Source organism: Phascolarctos cinereus, unplaced genomic scaffold (genome assembly GCF_003287225.1).
Source record: "Phascolarctos cinereus isolate Bilbo 61053 unplaced genomic scaffold, phaCin_HiC Scaffold_7;HRSCAF=346, whole genome shotgun sequence".
NCBI classification, from domain to species: Eukaryota; Metazoa; Chordata; class Mammalia; order Diprotodontia; family Phascolarctidae; genus Phascolarctos; species Phascolarctos cinereus.
The window spans coordinates 150,976,176-151,003,884 of record NW_027556180.1 but is presented as its reverse complement, the minus strand read 5'-3'; the positions used below and the strand labels follow the sequence as shown (position 1 = coordinate 151,003,884).

The window sequence follows — 27,709 nt, the reverse complement described above, 5'->3', positions numbered from 1 at the left end:
TGGTATCTACCTCACAGTGTCGTGAGGATAGAAGCTGGCTGCTGTTATTAAGTGTGGGAGAAGACCTAGTTTGGTGGAAAGAGCTCTGCCCTTGGTTCTGACCTAGGTTTCAGTGCCGCTTCAGATACTTCCTAGCTGTTTGCTCTTGGACAAATTCATTTTTCTCATCTACAAAAAATAGAGGTGGGGAATTGGAGTTGAGAAGGAGTTTTTCATCACTTCAGTTCTAACTCAGTTCAGTTCTAACTTACCTGGGTTACTATGATACAAAAACATTTGCAGCATATAAGTATAAGCTGCTATTATCTAAACCAGTATCTGGGAACCCTGAGCCCTACCATTCAGCATTGTACTTAAGTCTGAGGGGTGGCTGAAATTAAATAGTGGTGCCTGGGGTCGGTTTGTCAATCAGTAAACATTTATTAAGGTCCTACTATGTGCAAGACACTATGCTAAGTGCTGGCGATTCAGAGAGAGGTAATCTTCCAAAGAACTCACAGTCTAACAAGGGAGACGTCATGCAAACAACTGTCCAAACGAGCACGTACGGGATAAATTGGAGATAATCAACCAAGGGAAGGCACTGGGAAAGGCTTGTGACCCTGCCTTTTCACTGCGGCAGAAGACTTTGCTTGGAATTGGAATTGCCTTTGACGTGTTAATGGTTATGCCAGAAACCAATTAATTAAGAAATGTCACAAGTATGTGACTCAGTAGAAAGTTTGGGCATGAATCCAGAGCTAATTCTACCCTCCACCCCCTCCATCACAAAGAGCCAGAACTCGGGTAGGTGAGTACTTCAGTCCCATGGACAGCCGTTAGACCTATTGAATTCCAAATGGCCAGTCCCTTCCCAGGTGATCAGTAACCTAATGCCGGTAACTGTGGCTTCAAATTGATACTGTGTCCTTAAGGCTGCTGCCTACGTTTGCAAATCTGCAGTGCCAAAAAAAACCATTGGATCCATCTGCAAAACCAAATGTCAGTCATTTCTGGTTAATAGCATGCCCTTTGCATCTGCAGTTGTTAAAGTGTGGGTGTTTAAGCTTACAGCATGTTAACCTGTGGTTTTAGTGGCCTTTTGAGAGTGGAAATACTGTTTTGCGTCAGGCAGTGGCCCTATCTGCTTATGACCATCAAAAAATTATGTCTCCAGAGGCATATTTTTCACGCCAGCCTCATCATTTCTTTCTCCAAGCAACATGATGTCCCTGACAGAAGAATATTAGATTTGGAGCCAGGGCCTAGCCTGTTACTTACACGCTCTTTAGCAAGTTAACCTGCTTCCACGGGCTTAGCATCCTCATTGGCAAAATGAGCAAGTTTGGGCTTACCGTATTTTAAGGGCTGTCATGTGGAAAGCTGATTGTTCAGTTTGTTCTTGATCTGGCACAGTGAATGGAGTGCTGGGTTTGGAGTCAGGAAGAACAGGGTTCAAATCCCGCCTCAGAGACTTGTGAGCTATAAGTGGGCAAATGACTTAACCCCTGTCAGCCTGTTTCCTCATATATAAAATGGGGATAATAGGAGCATTTACCTCACGGCGTTGTTGTGAGGACCAAATGAGATGGCATAAAAGCATTTTGCAAACCTTATTGTTGTTTGATCATTTCAGTCATGTTGGAATCTTCATGACCCCATTTGGGGTTCTCTTGGCAAAGATACTGGAGTGGTTTGCCATTTCCTTCTCCAGCTCATTTTACAAATGAGGAAACTGAGGCAAACAGGGTTAAGTGACTTACTCAGAGTCACACAGCTAGTATCTGAGGCCATACTTGAACTCAAGAAAATGAGTCTTCCAAGCTCTGTGCACCATGGCGCCACCTAGCTGCCCTTTGCAAATCTTAAAGTGCTACATAAATGTTAGCTTTTTATTATTATTGTTGCTGGTATTATTCTGGTTGGCCCCGTGATTCAAAAATGAGAATAGTGGGTGAAAATTGCTGGGACAGATTTAGGCCTTATGTAAGGAAAAAGCTTTCTAACGATTAAGAGCTTTCCAAAAGTAGAATGTGTTGCTTCAGGAAGTTGTGGGTTCCTTCTCATTAGAGGTCTTCACGTGATTTTTGATGACCAATTGAGGATCTTGAAGCAGGAATTTTGAAAGAGATCTGGACGGGACTAGATGGCCGCAGGGGTCTTGTCTAACTTTGATTTTAGGACAAGGTGATCTCTAAGGACCTTGCCATTGTAAATCAGTCCTGTGGTGCCATTCCTAAGACTTTTGTGAGTTCTTAATTACTTTCACTGTTGTAGTATGACAATGTAGAGACTTAGTTGTTTATTTGTTTTTTTAATTGTGGTTACTGCAGGTAAAGGTACATGTTTTATTCTTTGGGGAAAAAAACAAAAACAAAACAAGAAAACCCAATCCATTCCACTTCAGGAGCGATCCATTTCTGAAGTAGTATGGCCTCTTTGGGGTCTTTGGGATCAAGGTTACTGTGTATATGAAGTTGTGCTTTGTATGCATGCGTGTTTTTTAATCCCAAATTTGATATTGATTGCCTGAATTTTAAAAGGTGGAATAGTTGAATAAAATGCTTGCGCCAACTTCCCAACAGAAATAATAGCAGTTTTTAAAAATTTGTAGTATGTAGCTATATATTTAACATTTTATCCTCTATTTTTTCTTTTAAAATAATTTTTTTTAGCATCACCCTATACTACATCAACACCAAATGTCAATAGCGTGCGAAATGCTGATTCAAGAGGCTCTCTCGTAAGCACCGATTCGGTGAGCAGTCTTCCAGAAAGGAACATCGAGAAGACCAATTCTCTTGACAAGGTAGTTGTTTTTCTCATGTCTCTTATAATTCTTCTTCATGTGATTAGATTTAATTCAAGGTCATGAAAAAATCGCCTCAATAAATCCTAGCCATTTATTGAAAGAAAATGGGCCTGGGAGCTTCGACCTGCTCCATTTCTGACCTGGGCTGCTTTGCCCCTTTTTAAGCAGCCTGGTGGTCCCCCTTCTCATCTGATCACCTTAGCCCTCCTCAGCTCAGAACCCCTGAGTCCTAGACAGACTTCTTACCCTGGCATTTAAGGCCTTCCAAGTCTGGCCCTTGCCTATTTTGCTAGCCATATTCTCTTCTTGTTTCCTTAAAAATCTGTCAAAACCAGTCAGATTGGACAAAGATTCCCTAATCTTATCCCTACTCTTTCCCTTCTCCCTTCTTTCACTCAGATCACCTCCTAATGTCTCCATATAGTCTTCATATTTCTGCTTTTAAAATCTTCCATTTTCTTTCGAGACCTAGCTCAGGTATCACTTCTTTTTATGAAGGCTTTCCTGATTTTCAAACCTCGTTCTGCTCAGCTGACAGTAACTTCCCTCCTCTTATTGCATGTAGCACTTTTTCTAGAGCTTTCCTCTGCCTTTATAGAAGTTAACCTTTTATCATTCTTCATTGTCTACGTCCCTCTCTCCATATATTAGTTCCTTTAATGCAGAGACTGTTGGTTTTTTCCTCTTTGGCTCTCTGCTGTTTTACACATAGTAAGCGTGTAATAAATGCTTGTTGAATGGAATCAGGCTCCCCAAATTCCTCTCCTGAGTTTCAGGTTGTCCTTTGTTATCTCCTTAAGGTTTCTTTATCCCCTGGAAGTCCTACTACTCCCAGACTATTCTCTGTCATGTTCCATTATCGTTGAAAAATATTCACTAAACAGCTAATCTGTTGGTTTAAGTTGATTCTATCCAAGATTATATATCTGTGCCTACGAAGTGTATCTGTGCAAAGTCACGCCTGCAGCCTGTTTACCTCCTACCAGCTACCTTCGGGGGCCCACATTAGATCCTTTATCTCTTCCTCCTTTTTCAAAGTCCATGTCCCCTTTGGGGCCTGCCTCATATCTCCTTTTTAATCTAAGAAAAAGGCGCTGATTCTTAGCACACTTGCAGGGCCCTGCGTTCAGTGACTAATCACATTTTTTACCTGGATCAAGTTACTAATTCTACCCACTCTCTCAGGTTCTCTTTTTGATAAGGTAATCACCAGGGGGATATTGCCTGGTGGTTCCCTTCTATATTCTAGAAATTTATTATATGTTTTGTAATAGTTATGGAAATGCTCTATATAAGCAGTAAGAATAATAATCAGTCCACAAATGTTTATTAAATGCCTACAACTGTGAGAGGCAATGAGCCAGGTGTTGGGGATATGTATATACATATATATGTATATATGTATGTATATGTAATATATATGCATACAAAATAGATATAAGATAATTTGAGGGGGAAAGCTCTTGCAGCAAATGGGATCAGGAAAGGCCTCATACAGAAAGTGGTACTTGAGCTAAACTTTGAAGGAAACTAGGGAAAACAGGCAGCTTACCAAAAGTGAGAAAGAAGGTAGAAAAGAGAAAGCTTCCCCTCATCGTCAAGATAGCTTAAGGATTCCGTATGATTTTCTCCGAAGAAATGAAGAGCGCACCGTAGTTGTTAACTTAGTTATCCCCAAAGAAGCCAGAATTAATCATCATAATAATAGTGATAATAAGAGCAAGCATGTATCTTTTGGAAAAGTGACATATACATACATACATACACACGTATATGTGTGTGTGTGTGTGTATGTGTGTGTGTGTGTGTGTGTATGTCACTTCATTTAAACTTGAGGACAACCCTGGGAAGTAGGTGCTATTATTATTCCCATTTTACAGATGATTAAACTGAGGCTTGAGAAGTTAAGTGACTTGCCCAGGGTCACACAGCTAGTACATGTCCAAGATAGCATATGAAGTCATACCTTCCTGACTCCCAATCCGGAACACTAGCCGTTGTACTACTTAGCTGCCTAATTAAATCTGAAGAGGAGAATTGACTTCATCCACATCATGAAGAATGAATCAAGAGCAGAACCTAGTTAATATCCTCTTCTTCCTGTCTTCTATTTCAGTTCTCTTTTCCTGAAATAACCAGGGCTCGGACTTCATGATATTTTGTAGAAAAGCGTAAAAAATTTTGAATGGCACCTGGAAACAAATATTGTCAGCCTTGTCACCAGCACCATGGTTTGAGTTTTGGAAAATTTTATTGTTATTATTATCATTTTTTAATCCCCAAATCACAAGCATATCATCTGATACCATTGCAGCTCTTCATTCAGTAGAGTCACCGCTTCTCCAGGACTTGAAAAATGCCCTCCTCCCTCAGCAAATAACATTTGTAATCTTACCTTATATTTCAGTAGCTGATTCTTCCTGGACTTAGGAGAATTCCATCTTGTAGAGGTACAGGCCTCTCGGTGGTGGAAGTCTCATAACATGTGTTTAACCTTTCCCCTTGACCCTAACATGCCTTCGTGTGACAGAGGGAGAAACTTCTCAGGAGGCATTCCACTTATGTCATGCGCAGCCCTGGAGAGGAGGAAGAGAGCTGCCAGTCAGCCAAGAGAAATCGGGTCACCATGGACTTTTCCCTCCTGACAATTCCGCCTTTGCCCGAGGATCCCTTGCATGCTGCACTTCCATTGCCTTTGCAAGAAGTACTTGGTTTTTGTTGTTGTCCAAGTGTGAGGCTGATGTTTGGAGTGATAACACTAGCAGTACAGTTTTGCCACAAATTTGCACCAGTTTTTTTCTTCCTGGAAAAATAAAATAACGATAATAATAGCTTGCATTTATATACCACTTTAATATCTTAATAATAATTTTATTGATATAATTAATATTTTAATTATCCTATATCATATAATATTTACTTATGTTAATTGATAATTTAATGATAATTTAAATGCAAGTTGATTTACCTATATTACCACCTTTGATCCTCATAGCATCCCTGTAAAGTGAGTGATATTATTATTGCCATTCTATCTGCCATTTTGAACCACTCATTTCACAGATGAGGAAACTAGGACTTGCCATGGGTAAAACAGCAAGTAATTGTCTAATGCAGGATTTCAGATCAAGTCTTCTTGACTCCCAAGTGCAGCACACTTTCTGCTATGCCCACCTTGCTGCCTCTAAATCTAGACTATTTTAAGGGTATGAGATCTGAGCTTCATTGAAACCCTCTTCCTTTGCTTCACTGTGGCATTGAGGTGACCCACAGTCCTTTGCATATTGCCAGCTATTGCAGGTCCAACCAGAATGGAAAGCCTTGGAGTTTGTGTCACACCCTGTGTCTGCCATCTGAGGACTGGTCCAGGCACACAGTTGGCCACCAGGTGATGAATATTCAGGGTCCAAGTAACTCATGAAAGCAGCTGTGAATTGGCTTCAGGACACTTGAGCAAAGGGAGTGTCCATGTTGATGGAATCATGGCTCTTTCAAAGTCTTGAAAAAATAGCATTAGCTACAAAACTAAAATATGATCTAAAATGCTACTTATCTCTAACACTGAATAAATAAAACATGCTTTTTTAAAAAAAATGATATTTTTGGAAGAAGAAAAACTCTATTGAATTTTATACTGAAATGCCTTACAGGTATTTGTTTATTTATTTTTAAAGCATGGGATAAATACTTATGTTTTTATAAATGTATATTCTTTTTTTACTGCTGCTTGTGGCAAAACTGAACTGACTAGTCCATCCACACTAAGCTTTCTGACAGATCTTGTTTGGACATTTGCAGTGTTCAGATAAGCTGATGACAGAAGGACCTCATCAGTTTAGGCTGTATCTGGTGTTGCTTGGCTGAGCTATCTATCTACTAGGTACCTGCAGGCTCTTTTCTGCTGTGAGAACCCTCCATTGAGCTCTCCCGACTTGCAGTGACTTGCTTGCAGAGACATCTGCCTGCTGGTTCACGGGCAGCACCATAGGTTTGGTTTGGCTTGTTTATTTTCGCTGTGTCTACCATTAGTGTCTTCCTTAGAATAGTTTTTAGTTCTGCAGTGTTGTTTTCTCCATCATCTCTTCAGCATATTGCTCATGGGACACCTTCTTTTGCATGATATTTCATTATTTTTAAAGGTCTACATCAATAGCCTAGGCTGTGGCAACATTGGACTCTTGAGGCTTGGGTGTGTCTTTTTTTTTCCCCTCCTTTTAGAAATCCATAAAGAAATAATGGCTGCGGCTACTTTGGAACAGCCCTTGTTTATGGTGGGGGCAGAGGTGGGAAAGGTGTGCCTGTACCTGAAATATTGTAGTGAGGAATTACTCATACCTGGAATATCCTAGGTTCAGTAATCTCCCTCAGTTTTGAGTACTTTTCTTTTTCAAGGTAGTAAAAAAAAATGGAATTGAGATACTGTTTTTCCCCTTGAAATTAATAAAACCCATTCCCTCTTGTTTTTTTCCAGCACCAACAGAGTGGTGCTTTAGGAAGCTCGGTAGTCCGCTGTGACAAACTTGACCAGTCAGAGATTAAGAGTCTACTCATGTGCTTCCTGTACATCTTAAAGAGCATGTCTGATGGTAGGTAAATGAAAGATTGCGTTTTCTTTCGTTCATCTTACAGGATGAGAAAATGAGAAAATAAATAAGTATTTTAAAATAAGTGAGAGTATTTCAATTGAAGTCATCTTTCTCTTTCATGTAATTTGTGTTACTTCTTTTTTTTCCTTTCCTTTTCTTTCTTTTCTTTTCCTTTTTTTTTAGCATGGGAATAAATTAGGAGCTACAGAAGAATTCAATTTCCTATAGATCACTTCAACCAGAAAATTAATTAATAGCCCTTTTTAAAAAAATCTAAATGACAGGATCTACTTTTTCCTGTAGGGAGAATAGCAATTACCCTATTCTGTCTAAAATGAAATATTACTTGTAATAGTGGCTTATATAAGTTCTGGGGCTTATAGTAATAGTGGTACTTTTATCTGTACTTAAATCGTAGTTTCCAGACCTGTATCTGTTAATTAAAAGAGCAGAGAATGTGAATCAGGTCAGCTGAAACAATGTCTTCATTTACACGCAACCCTTTTAAGTAATTATTTGGAAATGTGCGATAAATTAAGATGATGTAAATTCAATGTGATTTTATCTCTGCCACCATCCAGTGACATGATAGGGGTGGAGGGATGGGAGGGACTGTGTTCCTCACCTTGGTCCTGATCTTCAGCTTTTAAAATACATGATCATGTTGGGACGGCTAGGTTGTGCAGTGGATAGAGCACCGACCCTGAAGTCAGGAGGACCTGAGTTCAAATCCAGGCTCAAATCAAACACTTGATACTTACTAGCTGTGTGACATTGGGCAAGTCACTTAACCCCAATTGCCAAAAAAACAACAATAACAAAACATGATCATGAATACCATAGTCAACTGTAAAAGATACACATCTATAGTATAATGGATCCCTAGAGAGTTAGGTATGCCACACAGTCTAGGAGAATATTCCCATTGGCCTTTTCTCTCAAGGCAAAAGCCAATGAGAATGCTTTTCTAGTGTGTGCTGGCCCAGCTGGACCATGCTTTATACACGCCAACGTGTGTTGAACGTAAAGCTTTCTAAAATGTGTACAAGTTACCAAAAGAGGTCACTTAGGGTTTTGAGATGCCTTAAAAATTATTTATTCAAATATCCTCAGATGAAATGGAGATTCAGGGCAATAAAATAAAGAAGAAAGGCATAAAGCTGCCTAATGATTATACATTGAGTACTCAGGACAAAGAGTCTTAAGATCTTAGAACAGGAAGGCATTTTATAAATTTCTTTTTTTTTTTCCTCTCCTTACTCTTAAGTGAGAAAACAGAGTTTTGGAGAGGCTAGCAGCAGTATGACAGTGCTGAGATTCAGACCCAGGTCTCCTGATTCCTTTCTTCAGGGCTTTTTTTTTTGTTATATCACGTTGCCTCCTACGTTGCTTAAGTTTGTATTTCATATAAAACAATGTCAGAGTGTCCTGTATTACCGTATGTTTCAGAATTTCTGCCATATTTTCAGTTCAGTGAGTCATCAGATGAAGGAACCTCCATCAGGGCCCTGGAATTCAGAAGGACCTCTTTGAGAAGATTATTAGGGAAGCTTAGGAGCACTTAATTTCATTTGTGAAAAACCTCATTCAGGGATGTATGTTTTGCTGCCTTTTTCGTAGCAAGCATAAGCATGAGATCAAATTTTAATTATCATAATGTTTTCAAAATATTATCTAAATGAGATAATATTTGTAAAGTGCTTGGCATATAGTAGGTGCTATGTAAATGCTTCTTCCCTTCCCTCCCCCTCCATTCAAGGCAGAAAGCTTATTCATATTCTGAAACTGCCATCTCATTGGTTGGTATTAGCAGTGACATCGTGTATTCTACTGTTAATGCAATGTGTGTCTGCCTTTAAAACGCTGAATGAAATTTTATATATACTGAATTTTCTATTCCTTAATCCCCTATTACATTACTTTTTCTCATTGTATAAGCCACAAACCTCTAGTTTACATGTGGCCAGACTCAAAGTTTTGAACTGATGTTAAATTAAGTATAGCAAATATTTTTTAAAAGCTTTTTGTTCCCTTTGACCCAGCAATAGCACTTCTAGGGCTGTATCCCAAAGAGATCATACAAATGGGAAAAGGACCCACATGTACAAAAATATTCACAGCAGCTCTTTTTGTGGTGGCAAAGAATTGGAAATTGAGAGGATGCCCATCAATTGGGGAATGGCTGAGCAAGTTGTGGTATATGAATGTAATGGAATACTATTGTGCTGTAAGAAATGATGAACAGGCTGACTTCAGAAAAACCTGGAAAGACTTGTATGGTCTGATGCTGAGTGAAATGAGCAGAGCCAAGAGAATGTTGTACACAATAACAGCCATATCGTGTGATGACTAATATTTATAAACCTACTCTTCCCAGCAATACAAGGATCTAAGACATCTCCAAAGGCCTCATAATGAAAAATGCTATCCACATCCAAAGAAAGAACTATAGAATTTGAATGCAGATCAAAGCATACTATTTGCTGGGTTTTTTTCTCTTTTTGTTGAGTTTTGCTTCCTCTTTCTGGTGGTTCCTCCTGTTGGTTCTAATTTTTACTTATGACATCACTAATATGAAAATATGTTTAATAGGAATGTATATGTATAGCCTGTATCAAATTGTGTGCTGTGTTGGGGAGGATGGTGGGGAGGAAGGGGAAGAAAAATTTTAAACTCAAAAACATATGGAAGTGATTGTTGATAAATCAAAATAAATTAATAAAAAAATAAAATTAAAAAAAATTTTTTAAAGCTCTTTGTTTAAGGCACCAAGGGGGAAAACAAAGATGAATTACAGGTTTTCCCTCCTGCTAAGAGATTTACAGTCTGAGAGGAGAGATGTAGTTATTTACACACAATTCTTAATACAGATAGTGAAGTATATTTGGAAGATGCCATCAGCACTCAGAGGAGAAAGAGATATAAATTTCCATTTAGTGATTCATGGAGGGCTTTCTAGAAGATATGACATTTGAACAGGGCCTTGGAAGAAGAAGAGGATTTCAGCAGGTAAGAAGAAAGGAAAAGGTCTTCCCAGAATAAGGAGTGGTGTGAACAAAGGTGCAGAGAGTGACCAGAAATGATGGAACTTGATTGGAGGCTGAGAAGTCTCTCAGTTTGGCTGAATTACCCCTTTGTGTAAGGGAATGGTGTAAAATATGGATGAAGAGGTGGTTATAGCCACCTTACTGAGAGGTTTGAAGACCAATCTAAGGAGTTTGGACTGAATCCAGGAGACAGTGAAGAGACATTAAGAACTTCTGAGCAATAATGTTAAAATAAATATGGTGCTGATGCACTGGATGGATTAGAAGCTGGAGAGACAAATTAAGAAACTATTGCACTAATTAAGGTGAGAAATAATTGGGAACAGAATGGCAGTGGTGGCTTATGAGGGAAAAAAAAGGATATATTTGAGAGATAACTTGGAAACAACAATAGTAATAATGTTTGTCAGGGTGAAAAATGTATAGGAGTTAATAGCTTGGTTGGATAAGTATTGTGAGAGGGAAAGCATCAAAGATGATTTCAAGGGTTCAGATATAGCTGATTTGAAGAAAGATAAGGCTGTGTAATACACTGGAGAGACAGCTAGGTGATAGTGGGTAGAACACTGGGTTGGGAGTCAAGAAGTCTCGTCTTCCTGAGTTCAAAGAATTTGAATCTAGCTTCAGACACTAGCTGTGTGACCCTGGGCACTTAACCTTTATTTACCTTAGTTTCCTCAGCTTAAAATGGGGATAACAGTAGCATTTATCTCACAAGGTTGCTAGAAAGGATCAGATGAGATAATAACTGTATAGCACTTAACATAGTGCCTGGCGACATAGTAGGTGATATATAAATGTTAGCTACTATTATTATTATTAGTTTCTTCCTCGTTGGAGGTTTTCGTGAAAAGACTGAATGATGAGATTTTACTTCAGAGAGATGGACAGATAGCTACTGATATCTCTCAACTCCATGTTCCCCATCTCTTCTCCTCATCCCTAAGCTCAGTCAGTATATTCCTTCTCCCTCCCCTTTAACGCCTTAATCTTTGTGCCAACAGGGTAGTTCTATGCATGTGCTGCCTGGGAAAAGGGGATAGGGATGAGGCTTTGAGCCCAGACCAAGGCTGGGAGCCAGGGAGAATCCTTGCCCACAGCAGATCTGGAGGCTAACTGATTTTAGTGCATTTGTGGAGATGTAATTGGTTAAGTGGTCAATTGAAATTGCTCTAAGTCAAGAGCTACTTATATATGAATACCAAGGAATTGTAAAAGAGATTGGCCTCTATTTTTGCATTGGATACTTTCTTGAAGGAAAAATAAACAAACTGTATATAGAAAAAATACTTGCAAATCAAATTATATTACTACATTGTTTTTTACATTCGATTATTATATTTAATTTTTAAAACATGCTTCCATAGGCAAAAAAAAAACTGAGTCCACACACCTGATAGAAATTTGCTGATTTTTAATCTCGTAGTCACTTCAGCAAACATTGCACAAAATATGTAATGTTTGCTTCTGTCTCATGCATAGCCTCTGTGAGGATGTAATGAATTGGGTGATCAGTCTATGTGACTGAACCTGCTTAAACACACAGAAAAAATGTACCAGATCCTCAGTTCTCATAGCATGGGGAATTCTCTCTGACTTTGAAACTGGTGAATCTTTCAGTAGCTGTACCTATCATTCCAGGTATTTAACAGAGATTCCACTTGGGAAAGCCATATTCTTTTATGAGTTTTATGAGTTTCTTTACTCATAAGAAACCTTATGAGGCCTTATGAGGCCCTGTTTCTTTAAGTGGAGTTTCTCAGCTGTCAATGAATTGTTTTTAACCTTGCAGAAAAAGTGCATCCAATGAGCTTTTCTACCTAAGTATTTTATAGTGCTGACCTAATCAGCGTGAATGCCAAAAAGTTCTTGAGAAGACAAAAAGGAAAATACCAGATATGCAAATTGCATTCCTGCCTATGACATTTTCTTTCATGATATGTGAGTTCCCTCAATGGGACAAACGTATCTTTGGTGGGCAGCAAGGATCTCCCACCCTCCATTTGAAGAAGAAATAGAATTAGAAAAAGAAAAAGAGAAGGAGGAGGAGAAGGAGAAGGAGAAAGAGGAGAAGAAGAAGGAGAAGAGGGAGAAGAATAAGAGGAAGGAGAAGAAGAAAGAGAAGAAGGAGAAGAGGAAGAGGAAGAAGGAGAAGAGGAAGAAGGAAAAGGAGAAGGAGGAGGAGGAGGAGAAGGAGGAGGAGAAGAGGAAGAAGTAAAGAAGAATTATTATTATTATTTGTGTAATAGTTTGGGTTTTACAAAGCACAACAAGTACTCTGTTTATATGGGTGGGTTAATCCACAATGATGATACATCTGTAGTTTGCATCTTTGGCATTTCTCAGCATCTTTTTCAAAGTGACAGCCGCAGTTCACCAGGACAAAAGATGCTGACCTACTCTATTCAGGGAACTCCAGGAGTTGACCTAATTTAGAAAACTTGGCCCTGGACCTCTGTGTACGCCTGGGCAGTCTTATTGATAGCTCCTTTTCTCTCCAACAAATCCTATCTGTTCTGTTTCCTTTCTACCCATCTCTGGGTTTGAATTAAAGTGGTTTTTTTAGTCCAGGTAATGTCTATTTCTGTTTAATTAGTAAAGTAGTTTGCCGCCTGAAAAACCAAACTGATTTATTGCTGATGAGAACATTTTCACACATTTCTTAAGTCCCAAACATATATAAACATACAGTAAGTACCTTGAATAAACAGTAATTACTTGCATTTTGCTAACTGTAATTCCATAATGAACCTTTACTGAATGTCCACCAATTGGGGTTTATCTGAACTGTAGAAGTTTAGTCTCACTAAAAACCTCAAATTAGACTTTTTCTTCCCCAAGAATAGTAGAAAAGAAATGTTAGTCAGAAAATGCTTATATGTGTGTGTGTGTGTGTGTGTGTGTGTGTCTACACATAGAATTAGGCATAACATGTTGAATACTCAAATAATCTACAATTTCATCCTTCCTGGTATTCTTGCATAGTTCTCGAACACTTTATATTTTTTTTCCGAAGAAGTGAGCAATATTTTCAATTTTGTTTCAAGTGACTCAGTTTCACTTAAAACATAATAATCTTCAAGTATTGTTGTGACTAAAAGTATCATTACCCTTTGGCCAACCAGGTTATAAGGATCCCTGAACTTAACTAGGTTTAGCCCAGTAGAACAGATCTTCTGTCCATCCCAGCTGGCATAGGACTCACCTGAGCCTAAGCTCTGCTGTCATAAGTTTTCCAGCTTTACCTCCATGCCAAGAAGAAGCATCAAAACAGGATTTGAATGGAAATTTAGCAGTTGTTATAAATGTTATGAGCACTCTAAAGTCTAAAGCTTTTAAACATCAGATTCTCCAAACAAATAATGGGCTGAAGTATCACATAGGATTCCATTAATTTATTTAGACCTCATTTTCTTCATTTGTAGAATTAAGGGGCTCATCTAACCATGTTCCAGTATTCCTTAGCTCTAAGGTCTTTATGTAGATGGTTATAGAGATGAACTACTCTAGATGCTGAGAATGAAGTGAGTAGGATCATATGTGTAAATTGCTTTTCTGACCAATAATATTTTCATTTTCTAGATGCTTTATTTACATATTGGAACAAGGCTTCAACATCTGAACTTATGGATTTTTTCACAATATCAGAGTGAGTGGTTTTAGTTTTTCTCAAAGATTGAAAATTGTGCCCATACTAAGCTATTCTGAGTTGTATGAATATTCAAGTAAACTACAAAGGACCTTTGAAGGAAGATCCTTTCCACCTCCAAAGAAAGAGCTGATATATGGAACTATGTATTGTCTAGTGCCAGGTTAGGAGAGAGTGAGGGAAATAAGTTGGAACTCAAATGTAACAAAAATAATATAATATGATATGATATAACATAATATAATATAATGAAAAGAAAAAAGAAAATTGTGCCTGTTAGCCATTGGATCATATTGTAGTCAACTCTTGATCCTAATAGAAATGAAGAGAAATGTACAAGATTTATTTTGCTTTGAAATATAGGTACTGACTCATCCTTGGTTACATGCTCGCATCCTCATTCGACAATTGCTCTATGCCTGACCTTGATCCCTCCCTATCAGTGGTTCAGAACTCAGTAGGCAGAGGAAGAAACAGGGAGTCCAGAAATCATGGAAGAATGGAAAGAGTGCTATATTTTGAGTAAGAGGATTGGGTTCAAATGCTGACTGTGTTATTGTATTACTTTCAGAAAGTCATTTAACCTTAGTTTTTCATATATTGATTCTCATGAAAATTAGATGGACCAAATGAGGACCTAAGATAGGAAAATTAATGACTTTTGGGGATACAATATTAGGAAAAAGAATTATGTGTTTAGATGAATTATTCATTTTATCTAATTTTGCCTTCCTGAGCTGTTTCCAACTCCTTTTCCAGAGTATTTTCTCTTTACTTTTAAGTAATGCCTTCTATTTAAATGTTCTTTGTGAATATCACAAGCAAAAATTTGACTCACTTCCTCAGCTGGATTAATAATAGAGTTGACAAGTAGTTGAGATTAAGTAAAATGCTTGTGAAAACCTATTGGATAATTCCTTTTAAATTTCTCTTATCAGATAAATAATTGATGCTTTAAAAAAATTTGATCACCATTTTCACCTGAGAGGCTGTTTGAAACAACAATAATAACAATAACAACAACCCAAACACTTGAACCAAAAAAGGAGTTTTCCTTACATGATAGTCATTTATCCTCTGTTGCTCTACTTCCCTATCTGTAAAATGAGGATAATAATATTTTCATTTCCTACCCCATAGAGTTATTGAAGGAAAGAGCTCTGTAAAACATAAAATGTTATACAATTTATAAGTCATTATGTCCAAGAAATAAGTGGGTAAGCCTTGGATGCTCAATAAGGCTTCCTAGGCCAAGCAATTTTGAGAAAATATGTAGGCTCTTATTAGATAATTGCTTATGACTGGCAAGAGTTTATATTTGGTTTAATAGAAAGTACATTGGATTTTGGGTCATAAGGCTTGTGTTTAAGTCATAATCCCTATAGTTCCTATGCTAGTTGTATACCCATGAGCAAGGCCCTCAGTTCTCTGGACCTCATTTTTCTCATCTGGAAAAAGAGAATAATTTTACCCAGTGATTATACCTCATGAGGGGAATGATGAATAAAGTGCTTACTAGTCCTTAAATTGCTATATAAATGTGAACTGCAATTATTTTTTATTTTAATCTTGCAGATAGCCCATGGTAGCCACAAACTAAATGAGCCATTTTGTCAAAAGTGGAAAGATAACAGGTTTAGACAGGTTAGAAGATTTATGATAGCTGGGGAAAAAGGACAATGGTAGGATGCAAAGAGTTATTGGAAAAAAATCTTCTAGAATTCATTCATCATTGTTAATATTTTAATTAAGTGTTTAATTTTCCAAATTATCTTTTATAGAGTGTGCTTACATCAGTTCCAGTACATGGGAAAGCGATATATAGCAAGGTACTGTGTGGAATTTTAATATGTAATGTTATTCAGTAATGTCAGTTTTCTTACTGGTCTTGTCCAGCCTCCCACCCATCTATTCCCTTTCTCTTTTGTGTTAAGTGTATCTGAGTATGTGGAAATTGTCACTCTGTGATACTGGACAATGGAAAGTGTCATAATCTACTAGGAAGACAGTTGGCAGATCTTTTACTTGTCTCTACAAAAATTTATAAGGATCTTCCACCTACGTTTAGGCTACTGGTTGCCTTATGTCTGATGCCTCAAATCTTCCTGTCTAATGGAGAGCTTTTTATTGGTCTATCTGCACATATCTATACTTCCAAGCCCTTCCTGTTAGGGACCTAGTTCACCAGCTCTTTCTTGTCTTTATTTTCCTGTCTTTTTCCTCATTCCTCACTCTTTTGCCCTTTCCTCCTTCCTCCACCACACACACCTGTCTATTCCTTTCAGTTTCAAAATCTTTCAATTCCATACCTGTTCTCAATCACAAAACCACAGATTTCTGATCACTTCTCTCCTTTCTTTGGTGCAATCAGATCATTGAACACACATCCTTCTCTAGGTGTTTGGAGACTTTAGGTAAAATTGAAGGTATCACCTTCTTTGGAATAATCCAAGAACAATTATTCCCAGACCCTTATCTGACCAAAACACTGTCCTGAGTACAGGCATACTTCTCCTAATGTCAGTAATTGGTTTTGTGAACAATATTGTGCAAAACAAGATTACAATTCCAAGTTAATTCCATGGGGACAGTGTTTATACACACACAGTAAGCATAAGTAGACTGCAGTTTAGAGAAGGTAACACTGTTGGGCCCAAGTTCTAATTCAGATCATTGCCAGCAATCCAAATTATACATTGGATGATAAGCAGGATAATATTACTGCAAGTTTCATGACTTAATTATAACATCTAGTTATAGTATGTTAATGTGATTATTAAATGACACTAGCCGAGACACTCTCATGTTGGCATGTTGCCTGTACTCAAATTGTTGCTGCTCTCTTGTTCTAACTGTATCTGTTTGGTCCTGTGTTAAAAGTAGCTAGAATTTACTTAGTTGACTTATGTTGACAGCAAATATATATATATATCTTCCTTTGAAAAGAGTCACCCAGACCACATCTGTTCTTGCAGATGTTCCCATCCCACTTCCTCCATTTTGCTCAGTTACCTGTGTTCAGTTTTTCCATGTTTGAGCTGTTCTAGTGTGTATTGACTGAGATCCTTGACACAGGGGTTATGCCTTTGTTATGCATTTCTCACCACTACAATGTATGTTTTTGAACAGTTTGAACATGAACTCATATTTGAGGTTTAAAGAAAAGCTCCCAAATGTATCGACTCATTGAGAGATTCCTGTCCTCCCTTTTATGGTATTAGATATATGATTCTATAAACCAGTAACTTTAAAAATGAGAGAGTGATACTTAATAGAATGTTCAACCTGAATGTGAAAAAATCATCTTCTTGTGTTAATGTTAGTCTCTCTTCAAAATATTTTTGAGCTTGTCTGATTTGTTTTATGTTAATGTGCATGAATTTAGAAGGATATAATTTGAATAGAAAATATGTAGCTATAACTTTTTTCCTATAATCTTTTTTCCAAAAAAACTAGGATGTTAATTTATGGTAGTTATGTGTTTGATTTAATATTGCTTAAACTTTTCTAACCTATTATTGTGTTTAAAGCACAGTAGTTATTTAACCTAGATTTTTGAATGTGAAATGCATTTGAATATATACTGGGTGTTTTTTATGCTCTTGGCTTCTCATTCCTATCATTTAAGTCTCTGGAATTTTTTCTTATGGAGATGAGTGATTAGTATATTTTATAACATTATACAGTTGTGACAGAACTCGAAGGGTGTCTCTTTCAGTATTTTTCCAAGGAGACTCAGGTCTTCCTGACTCCAGAACCGGTACTCGATTCACTGCACCACCTAGCTGCTCTATGGTTGGACTAGATGGCCTCTAATAGCCTTTCCAGCGCTAATTCTTTTATCCTGTGACTTATTTTATATTTCAGCCTTTCAAGAATGTGTTACACCTTAGGGTTGAATGACAGAAAGTTTAAAATGGTGAACAGGAAAGGATGTGGATCCTAGAAACTGCACAGAAATTCTTAGCGTCAGGAAAGTCTATTTCTTCCTTCAGTGGGTGGAACGTTTTTCATTTTATAAACAACACAAAAAACTCATTTCTGACAAGAGTTTAATAAGCACCCAGTGATATATGCCTGTATGTACGTGTGCTTGATGTACCAGCATTAAAATGAGTAATATAGAAGGGAGGATTGGAAAATAATGCTGTTGGATTATGTTCACTGTGGAATGTTATGTTATGCTGCACTTGATAGTAAAATCTCGTTCAGCTTCTACTGCATGTTAAAAATGCTGAACAAGGATTTAGACTTTAAGTGCTTTAGACTTCTTGGTCCTCTATGGTAGCCCCTGTGCCTACTATGCTTCCTTCCTAAGTTTGTCACATTGGAATCCCTCAATAGCATGTTTTGTCTGAAGATAGTAAATGCATGGTCTGTTATACCACACAGAATAACACAGTGAGAGAAAAAAAAACCGGTTGGCAGTGGAATCGGGGATGTTTGTAATTCCGGCACTGATTTTCATTTTTTCATGAGCTCTGGTGATGGTACACTGTAGGAAGGTAGTCTGTTCTGATCGCTAACACAGACCACTTTTCTCTTTTCTTCACCTGATTGCTGACAAGTTTAACAAAGTGTATGGCTCTTCTCCCTTCCTGCCTGGGTAAGACACGGGTGTGAAGATTGCCTCATCCAATCCACGTTTCACTGCATGTTTGCCTTCTGTCTCTTATGCTGTACTGGTTTCCAATTTTATTTTATTTTTTGTTTGTTTGTTTGTTTGTTTTGTCCTTCAGTCTCCTGTATAAGCCAAAGAAGTTAGTGCTGTTTGGATACTTGTCAAAAAATTTAAATCTCTGGTGTCACATTTAGCTGACCCTCTTAAAAAAATTCTTGATGAAATTTATTATTAACAAGCTATCTGTTTAAAGGATATTAGCTTTGGCTTTCATTAATGCTTTTTTTTGGGGGGGTCAGAAATTTCGTGTGATATTCTGTAGCGTGGCTGCCTCTCGTTTTTGCTTCCCACAATACAACAGATAGGCTGCATTTATAAATGCCTCGCCTGCCCGTTTGTGCCATAACTGCTTCACTAATGCTCCCTCTCCTCTCTGCGGTGTAACAAGTCTAACTTTTGCTTCTGTCCCATTTCACCCATACTGCAGGAACCAGGAGGGGTTGGGACCCATAGTTCATGATCGAAAGTCTCAGACATTGCCTGTTTCCCGTAACAGAACAGGAATGATGCATGCCAGATTGCAGCAGCTGAGCAGCCTGGATAACTCTCTCACATTTAACCACAGTAAGTTCCATGACATGCCATCGTAACAGCCGACCATCTCATCCTGCACATCAGAGGGGAGAGCCCCAGGCCACACCAGAGCACACGTCACAAACTTGATTCTCTTTCCAGGTCAAAACAGATCGGGATGAAGAAAGAAAGAGAGCTCATGGCACAATTTCCCCTGCCCTTTTTTTTTTTTTTGCAGTAATGAAGTCAGCACCTGGCAATGACATAATGTGGAACATGGTCGATTATGGCAATAAATCACCTGGAATCAGACATCCTGCCACACACTCCCCCCTTCTGTTTTTAAAAAACAGAGAGAGATTTATAAAATGACTTGATCAGCTTCTCTTGTCTTTAAAATCCATGTTTGAGATCTTTAGCCATAGCAACTGACTTGGATTTGTGTTCCAAAAGAGGAATTCAGTGTTGTGCTTTTAAACTCTTTGTTAAAGACCAATTTTGATTGCAGGAGCTGAGAACATCTGGTGGGAACCTTCTCTTACTCCTCCTCCCCTCCCTGACAGAGTGCATGCATGTAATTGATCATGTTTCCACATTCTGATGTTTCTGCCAGGAGGAAAAAAAAGTGTATTTTAATCCTTAAAACTGCTATGAGAACATAAAGCCCATGAATCAGTTTCTGTAGATGTGGAAAAGCGCCCAGTAACGAAGTGACTTTTTCTGTTTTCAGTGTGAGAAAGATATCAAGTGTGCTTGGAATTTCTGTAGACAATGGTAAGATTTAATCAGGTTGAAGTTGGCTTCTAAGACCACTTCACTTGTACACAGAAACTTTTTTTTTTCTTGTTCATCTTGCCTTCCTAACTATGGGGCTTTCTAACTTCAAAATAGAAACTCTACCAGTACATGGGGGGAGGGCTGCAGTTTGATTGATTTATATCTATAAGCCAAGGGGACATGGTGTTTATATATTGTCCCTAGAAATTTAAGTTTTTCGGACACATTAGGAGTTCACAAAGCCGAAACCCTAAACTCTGCCTACCATCCAGCATGACCAAGACTAATACAGCCATCTGTAATCAATACCATTCATGGTAGGGGTGTGGCCCACAGGTTACTCCATCTCCTCTGAGAGCATGACTCCAATTAAGGTCCAATACTAGGAGACGTTTCACATGTTAATGAAAAATATTCTCTCTAGTTCTTGTTTATTTCCAATGATGGAGACTCCATTTGCTGTGGTTTTCATGCTCACGTCTTAACACAGGCTAAGAGTAAAGAGAACATTGTCAGCTCTGTTTATTCACCATTGCTCAAATTTAAAACAGCCCTTTGTAAGGAGGAGGAGATATACAGAAAGTAACAAACCTCCCCACTCTTGTACTCCAGCAGAATTTAAATGCCTTTAATACAGCCTGAGCCTTGGTGAAGTCATAGGCTAAATCTCAAATTCTCCTATACTAATATTATGTCAGTCAGTCAAAAAATGAATTGAGAAACATAAAAAATCCATGTTTTATGTTACTCCTGCTTTCCCATAGAGTGGCTATTAATGCCATGACTTAAGGCTGTAATAATTTGTATTAATTTGTCACACACATACTCTAATATCTATTAGAGATGGATAGTTTTAGGCCTGAAAACAAAGTTATTAGTTTATTTTTTTAAATCATAACACAAAGTTTCTTGCCTCTGTATTTCCTTTCCTACTTAGAAAACAGAAATTAAATCTAGCAAAGAATAGAAACTTGCCAAACTGTCTTCACCTAGGTAGTTATATTTAATCAAGTTAACAAGCACTACCTAAGAGCTCATCCAGACACTGTGCTAATCATTAGCAGTACAAAAAAAAAGACAAAAACATTTCCTGCTTTCTAGGAGCTCTCAGTGGAATAGGGAAGACAACATGCAAACAACGCTGTATATATATATATATATATATACACACATATATATGTACATATATATATATATATATATACACACACACATATATATGTACATATATATAATATATATGTACATATATATGTAATATATATGTATATATATTATATATATATTATATATACATAAACAAATACACACACACACACATACACATGCACACACATATGTATATTTGTATAAACACAAAATATATGCAGGATAGATTTGAGATTCCCTCAAAGGGAGGCTGGTGCCTTAAGGAGGGCTGGGGAATGTTTTCTTGCAGAAGACAAGGGCTTTAGCTGAGACCTGAAGGAAGCGAGGAGGCAAAGATACATCATGCAGACTAATTCCTTCATTTAATAATTTGTAATTAATGCTTGAAGGGACAGCATGGCATGGTGGGAAAGCTGATCTTGGAGTCAGTATAGGGTTTAAGCCCTGCCTAGGACACCTATAGACTGTGTAACTCCAGGCAAGTGACTTAACCTCTGAGCCTTAGGGAACTCTCTCAGACTGTTATTTACAAAGCATGGTGCTGTGAAATGAAAGAAAATATTTCTTATATCACTGAAATCACAGATCTGGTCCGTCTCCAAAAAATTATTGAATTCTGGGATGCATTTATAAGATGAGGAAAGTGACTTTGAGACTTTACAGCTTAAGAAAAACAGAAGACAAAAATACAAATGGCCCACCTGGCAAACAAAACATTAATTTTTTAATTTTTTTATCTTTTTTTTATATTTAAAGCAGTTGGGGTTAAGTGACTTGCCCAGGGTTACACAGCTAGTAAGTGTCATGTGTTTGGTCTAAGGCCACATTTGAACTCAGGTCCTCCTGACTTAAGGGCTGGTGTCTTATCTGCTGTGCCACCTAGCTGCCCAAAACATTAATTTTTTAAAAAATTCAATAGCATTTTATTTTTTCCAGTTGTAAAGACAATTTTCAATATTCATTTTTTTGAAAGATTTTGAGTTCCAAATTTTTCTTCCTCACCCCCTTCCCAAGACATCAGACAATCTAACAACATAGGTAATACATCTCACAGGACATTCATAAACAATCACATGGCACCACACCACAAAAATATAAAACAGCTCTTCCAGGTAGAAGCCGATCCAGTAGCCAGTGCTTGAATGTGGGGAAGGACGTATCTGAGCGTCATGAGCTTCCAAAAGTCAAGTCCATTTCAGGTGTTCTTAGTTACCTGTCATAGGTAGGGCTTGAACTCTATACTGACTCCAAGAATTGGTACCCTCATCCTCTAAACCTGCCCACAGGGGAGCTAAGGAGAAGGTAGAGGTAAACTCACCATTTCCTCTTCAAAAATCACTACCATCAGGCCTTTACTCACTGTTTAACACATAGTTGGCTTGTTAGATCATTTTACAGGAGTGATCAGTCGGGTTTTCTCAGACTGAATTGCTGAGTCTCAGAAAATCTCCTGAAGGAGAAGGTTAACCTGCCGCAGGGAGGTCAGGCATCTGTTTCGAGACAGTGAAAGAGGGAGCTGAGAGAGACTTTGTTCAGGCAGAAATTTACAAGGCTTCTCAGAAGACTGTACCTCAGTGTCCTTGAGCCTGGATATTTTACAACCTGAAATCACAATAAATTCAGAGGACAAAGGAGTGTACAACTATTGAATGATTGATGTGAAAGCTATACAGAAAGAATCATTTTCAAATTGACTAACATTTCAGGCTTATAAATATGAATATTTATTTTGTTTCTTAATGTAAATTGATATAAAATTTGGTAGTATCTTCTTTATAGTGAGAAAAACTCATCCCAAGTGTGATGGTAGACTAGTGCTTTATCTGATGCTCTATAATAATACAGAGGTGGTTTTGTTTAGTCTTAGCCTGAGTGCCTTTTTTTCTCTAGCATCTGCTTATTCAGATATAACTGTTACTTCTTACAAATAATTGTGCCCACCTTTCAAATTCAGCTGTTCATCTTCCACCTTCTAGTTCTGATATTTTCTAGGGGCTGCAACTTTCCCCTAAGTTTTTAATCTCCAAATCAGCTGAGCCAACAACAGGAAGAGCATAACATGTATATATGTATGTATGTATATATATATGTGCATGTATAAACACATGTATATAGGTATATGTCAAACCTGAAGCACTCTGTCCATGATTATGTGCTGGAAAGGTTCGTAACCATATTTCTCTAGGAAAACCATACTTGTTTGACAGCTGATGCAGTACTTTCTATTGGACCAACCAAAATGATATAGACAAGGAGAGTTAGTTATTCTATCATGAGAGGCTTGCCAAGCATGAATTTGGCAGGGGGAAATATTATTCCTGTTACCAAAGAGACACCCTTACTGTGTGTACCATCTTGGATGTGTGCAGTCTACCTCTAGAGGCCTGAGGATTAGGAGAGGCCTCTGTAAACTTTAAAGCGGCCACCAGGTAGCAGCAGAGGTCTGCAAAAAACTATGAATTTATGCACAAGTCAGATTAGACTTACTCCATTTGCAGATGACTCCTGCAGATAATGCTATTTTGCCCCAACGTTTGGGCAAGAAATAATGTGAATAAAAAGTATGTACATCATAGGTATCATAGGTTAAAGTGGGGAGAGACCTGGGAGGTCACCTAGTCCAACTACTCATTTTTTTCTTATGAGAAAATTAAGAGGTAGTAAGTATACTCCATAACCCAATATACTTGAATTCTGCAAATAAGCCTGTAGAGAGGGCCATGATTCCCTTTTGAGATATTTCCAGGACATATAAAAAGTCAATGTGGGTTATACTAACATATTTACTATAATTTGCATCTGTAATTACTAATGATAGCAGGGTAGCTAGGTGGTCTAGTCCACCTTGGAGTCAGGAGGACCTGAGTTCAAATGTGACCTCTGTGTGACCCTGAGCAAGTCACGTTTCCTCATCTTTAAAATGGGCTGGAGAAGGAAATGGCAAATCATTCCAGCATCATTGTCAAGAAGACCCTCGATGGGGTCATAAAGAGTTGAACATGACTGAAAACAAATGATAATACTACTAATAATAACAAACTAATAATAATAATAGTTAGCATTTATGTAGATAGTAGTTTCAGGTTTGCAAAGTACTTTATTTATGTTGTTTCATTTGATCCTCACAACAATCTTGTGAGATAGACAACTATTATTATACTCATTTTATAGATGAGGGAAACTGAGAGAGATTAGGTAACTTGCCCAGGGTCACACAGCTAGTAAGTGTCTGAGGTAGGATCTGAACTCAGGTCTTCTTGACTCCAAGTAACACTATCCTTTTCACCTAGATGTCTCTAAGTTGATAGATCTATGCCAAATGACATAATTGGAGTCTTGAGGGATGAATTCAAAACCTTTTCCATAAGAAAAATCTGCACTCAGTTTAGAGCAAAATGAATGCACATGTTAACATTAGTATACTATATAGAAATATGTCATGTTTCTTTACTAGGCATAATATTAAGTATGTTTGAATTTCATCTAGACCTATAAGCACAATCTCTGTGTATAAATATAATTATTTGGACCTGAAGAACCAAGTGTTTTAAAATTATGTAATACAGAAAAAAAAACATTTTAAGAAATTAGCTAAGACTGAGATTGATGGAGTTTAAAAATTGATGTCAGAAGAGGTTTAGCAAATTGATGCAAAAAATATATATATTTTGTGCAATTTGAGGATCCATTTCAATTAGGTCTTTTAAAAATACATTAAAAAGAGTATGCTTTTGGAAGATATGCCTAATGAGTTTTTCTGTAAGCTTACTTTTTTAATTCTATAGTATATCCAGTATCCTATGTCATTTGCATACAGAAGTCTCCTAATCTGGAAAATAATCAAGTTTAGGTGTCCTGCAGAGGCAGCAAGTAGAAGTAATATTCTTATCTCAGAGTATGACTTTGCTTAAGCCTTCCGGAGACCATGTTTTTTTATCATTTGACACAAATTTGTTTTTTCATGTGCAAGTTAGAGGAAAAAAAGGACAATAGTCAATATCTATTTTCAACTTGAATACATATTCTCGATGACTTTCTTTATCAACCATTTAGGTGTAAAGAAAAAGTATTTATGGTTCCCTGGCTTTTAACAGTAAATAGGCAGGAAAGAGGAATTTTATATGACTGTTAAAGTTAAGTCACAATGTCACAGTGACAGTAGCACATCAGTTAAGACATGTTCAAGTTATTTGGAGTTTGCTTATGGGACATTTGTGTTTGGGGGTGCTTCTTTCAGTAAGTGGCTGTATGCTGTTTAAAAGATGTTTTCAGATAATAAAATTCTAGATTCAGTGAAGAAAAGGACCGAAGAAATCATCCACTCTAACCCTATCATTTTAAAGATGAGAAAATTGAGGCCCAGGTAGATTAAGTTCCTTGCTATAAAGGCTATAAAGGTGGCAAGTGGCAGAGCTGGTATTTGTACCCAATTCCTCCTACTCCAAATTTAGCATGTCTCCTGTTTGAAATTCTTTTCAGGGTCTATCACGGGCATTTTGAACTGTTGGAGGAAAAAAAATTTCTAGTTTTAGGGAAGGCTATATAGGAAGCTTCAAAAGGGTCCTAGGTACTTGTTTTCCCTCCCAGATATTCTGACAATTAGGAAAGCCCCTTGGTTATATAGACAGTAAGCTATAGAAAAGAAAAATGATGTAGGTCCGTTTAGCTATCTGCTTACGGAATGGAGTCAAGTAGACAATTGGAGACTCAAAATAAGTTAGAAAAAAGCATACACACACATATACATGCATATAAGTTTGTGTATGTATAAAGATGTTTATGTATATGCTTTTTTCTTCTTCGCCCCTACCCTCTGGCTCATAGCAGTAATTTGTTACTGAAGCAACAATACCCAGTTTCCACTGTTTCTTTGTTCCTGTAGAGCAGTCTTGGTCATAGACTAAATGCTCTAGTAAAGTAGGTAAGATATGTGTGTGTGTATGTGTGTGTGCATATTATGTAGTGCATAATACATACATACATATACATATTGGTATGTATGTACATATAGACAAAGGAGACTAGAGACCTTAAAACAGTGGTTTTGGTATGTAAGGTATGTATGTATGCCACCGAAGATTATGCTTAGGCCAGTGGTCAGTATCATACCTAATTCTCTGTGATCTGCAAAGATTATAATAAGAGTCAGCAAACAGTCCATTTGCCAGAATCACCCAATACCATCACCCCAATTCATTTCAGTTTAGAGACCAGTATAGTCAATAAGCCCTGAATGTTATAGATAAATTCAATCTATAATGGAAGAAGTTCTCAAGCTGAAGAAATAACGAGTAATTGATATATACGTATTAATATACATTATGGCTTTATTTTATATAGCATATATTTATAAATATTTTAGTAATTTACCACTAGACCCACAGTACTTACATTCTTCCAGAATTTAAATTGGAATTATAGGTAGAGTCTCAACATTTTGTATGTTTGTGTGGGTAGATTGGATATGGGGGAAATCATTCTTTGTAGTGCATTTATTTGTCTCCTACCTAATGCTCACTAGCAAATAGTGAAAAAATAAGAGTGTAGAGAGCTAGCATCTAGGTATTGCCTGCTATGTGCCAGGCACTGAGCTAAGCACTTTTTTCCTAATATCTCAATTGATCTACATAACAATTTTGCAAAATAGGTGGGGAAACCAAAGCTGAGAGAGGTTTAGAGAGGTGATTTGACTGGGTCCAAATTTGAATTCAGGTCACTCAGCTTGTCTGACTTCAGGCTCAGAGCTCTAGCCATTGTACCACCTGTCTGCCAGAGAAAGAATAGTCCTCACCCAAAGTCACTGAAATGAATTAATTACCTGTTGCTATCTTATCCAAGTTAAAATTTATTTTGGGGAAATTGTAGCACCTAAGAAAAGGTCCCTTTAGTCTAATACCTGCAGTATATTTTTGGTTGGTCCAAAAACAGGTACTGTATATGTTACCTGACCATGATATAAAATCATTTTCACATCAATTTGATTTTTTTCTCTTTAACTTTCTCCCCATCACCACACTGTTTTCATAGAATGAAGTGATGGCTTCTCTCATAAACCAAAGGTAGTGTTATTCAAAACCCTAAAATATATTCATATTCATCCTCTAGGGAAGTTTTACTGTAAAACACAAGAAAAAGAAAGCCAGAATGTATTATTAAACAAGAAAAACTCAAATAAGATTCTGATTCACCAAAAATGAACATCTAGCAAGTGTGTTACACCAGTGATAATACTGCTTTACAGAAGCACAAAACCTAAAATTTTGCAATTTAACCACTTTTTAAAAACAAGATAGAATTTAATAAAAACACATTTAGGTTCTTATATTTTAAAATTCATACTGAAGTTTAAAAAGGAAGTTGTATAATGGGTTCTTTAAATCACAATGTAAAACTGGCTTTCACTTGAGTTATATTTTATTCATAATTTCTCATTTTATGCTATTTAAACTGATTGATTTTATTCTAATTATAAAACCTAGAGGCACTAGGACATAGTGAACTGAATAAGGAATTTGG

At 37.3% G+C, this 27,709-nt stretch overlaps 1 protein-coding gene across 19 annotated transcripts in view; it reads left to right on the top strand.

Moving 5' to 3' along the window:
• DOCK9 (dedicator of cytokinesis 9) overlaps window positions 1-27,709 on the top strand; it is a 357,948-nt gene that overhangs the window by 272,533 nt on the left and 57,706 nt on the right. For 9 of the 19 annotated variants that reach the window (XM_078147288.1, XM_078147287.1, XM_020963987.2 and 6 more), the window contains 5 exons: window positions 2,655-2,788; window positions 7,263-7,377; window positions 14,007-14,073; window positions 15,855-15,902; window positions 19,182-19,318. In XM_078147288.1, the coding sequence (XP_078003414.1) occupies window positions 2,655-2,788; window positions 7,263-7,377; window positions 14,007-14,073; window positions 15,855-15,902; window positions 19,182-19,318 (501 nt within the window). Of the gene's footprint in view, window positions 1-2,654; window positions 2,789-7,262; window positions 7,378-14,006; window positions 14,074-15,854; window positions 15,903-19,181; window positions 19,319-19,997; window positions 20,042-27,709 lie in introns of all 19 variants that reach the window. The other 10 variants (XM_078147294.1, XM_078147291.1, XM_078147290.1 and 7 more) reach the window with 2 other exon arrangements.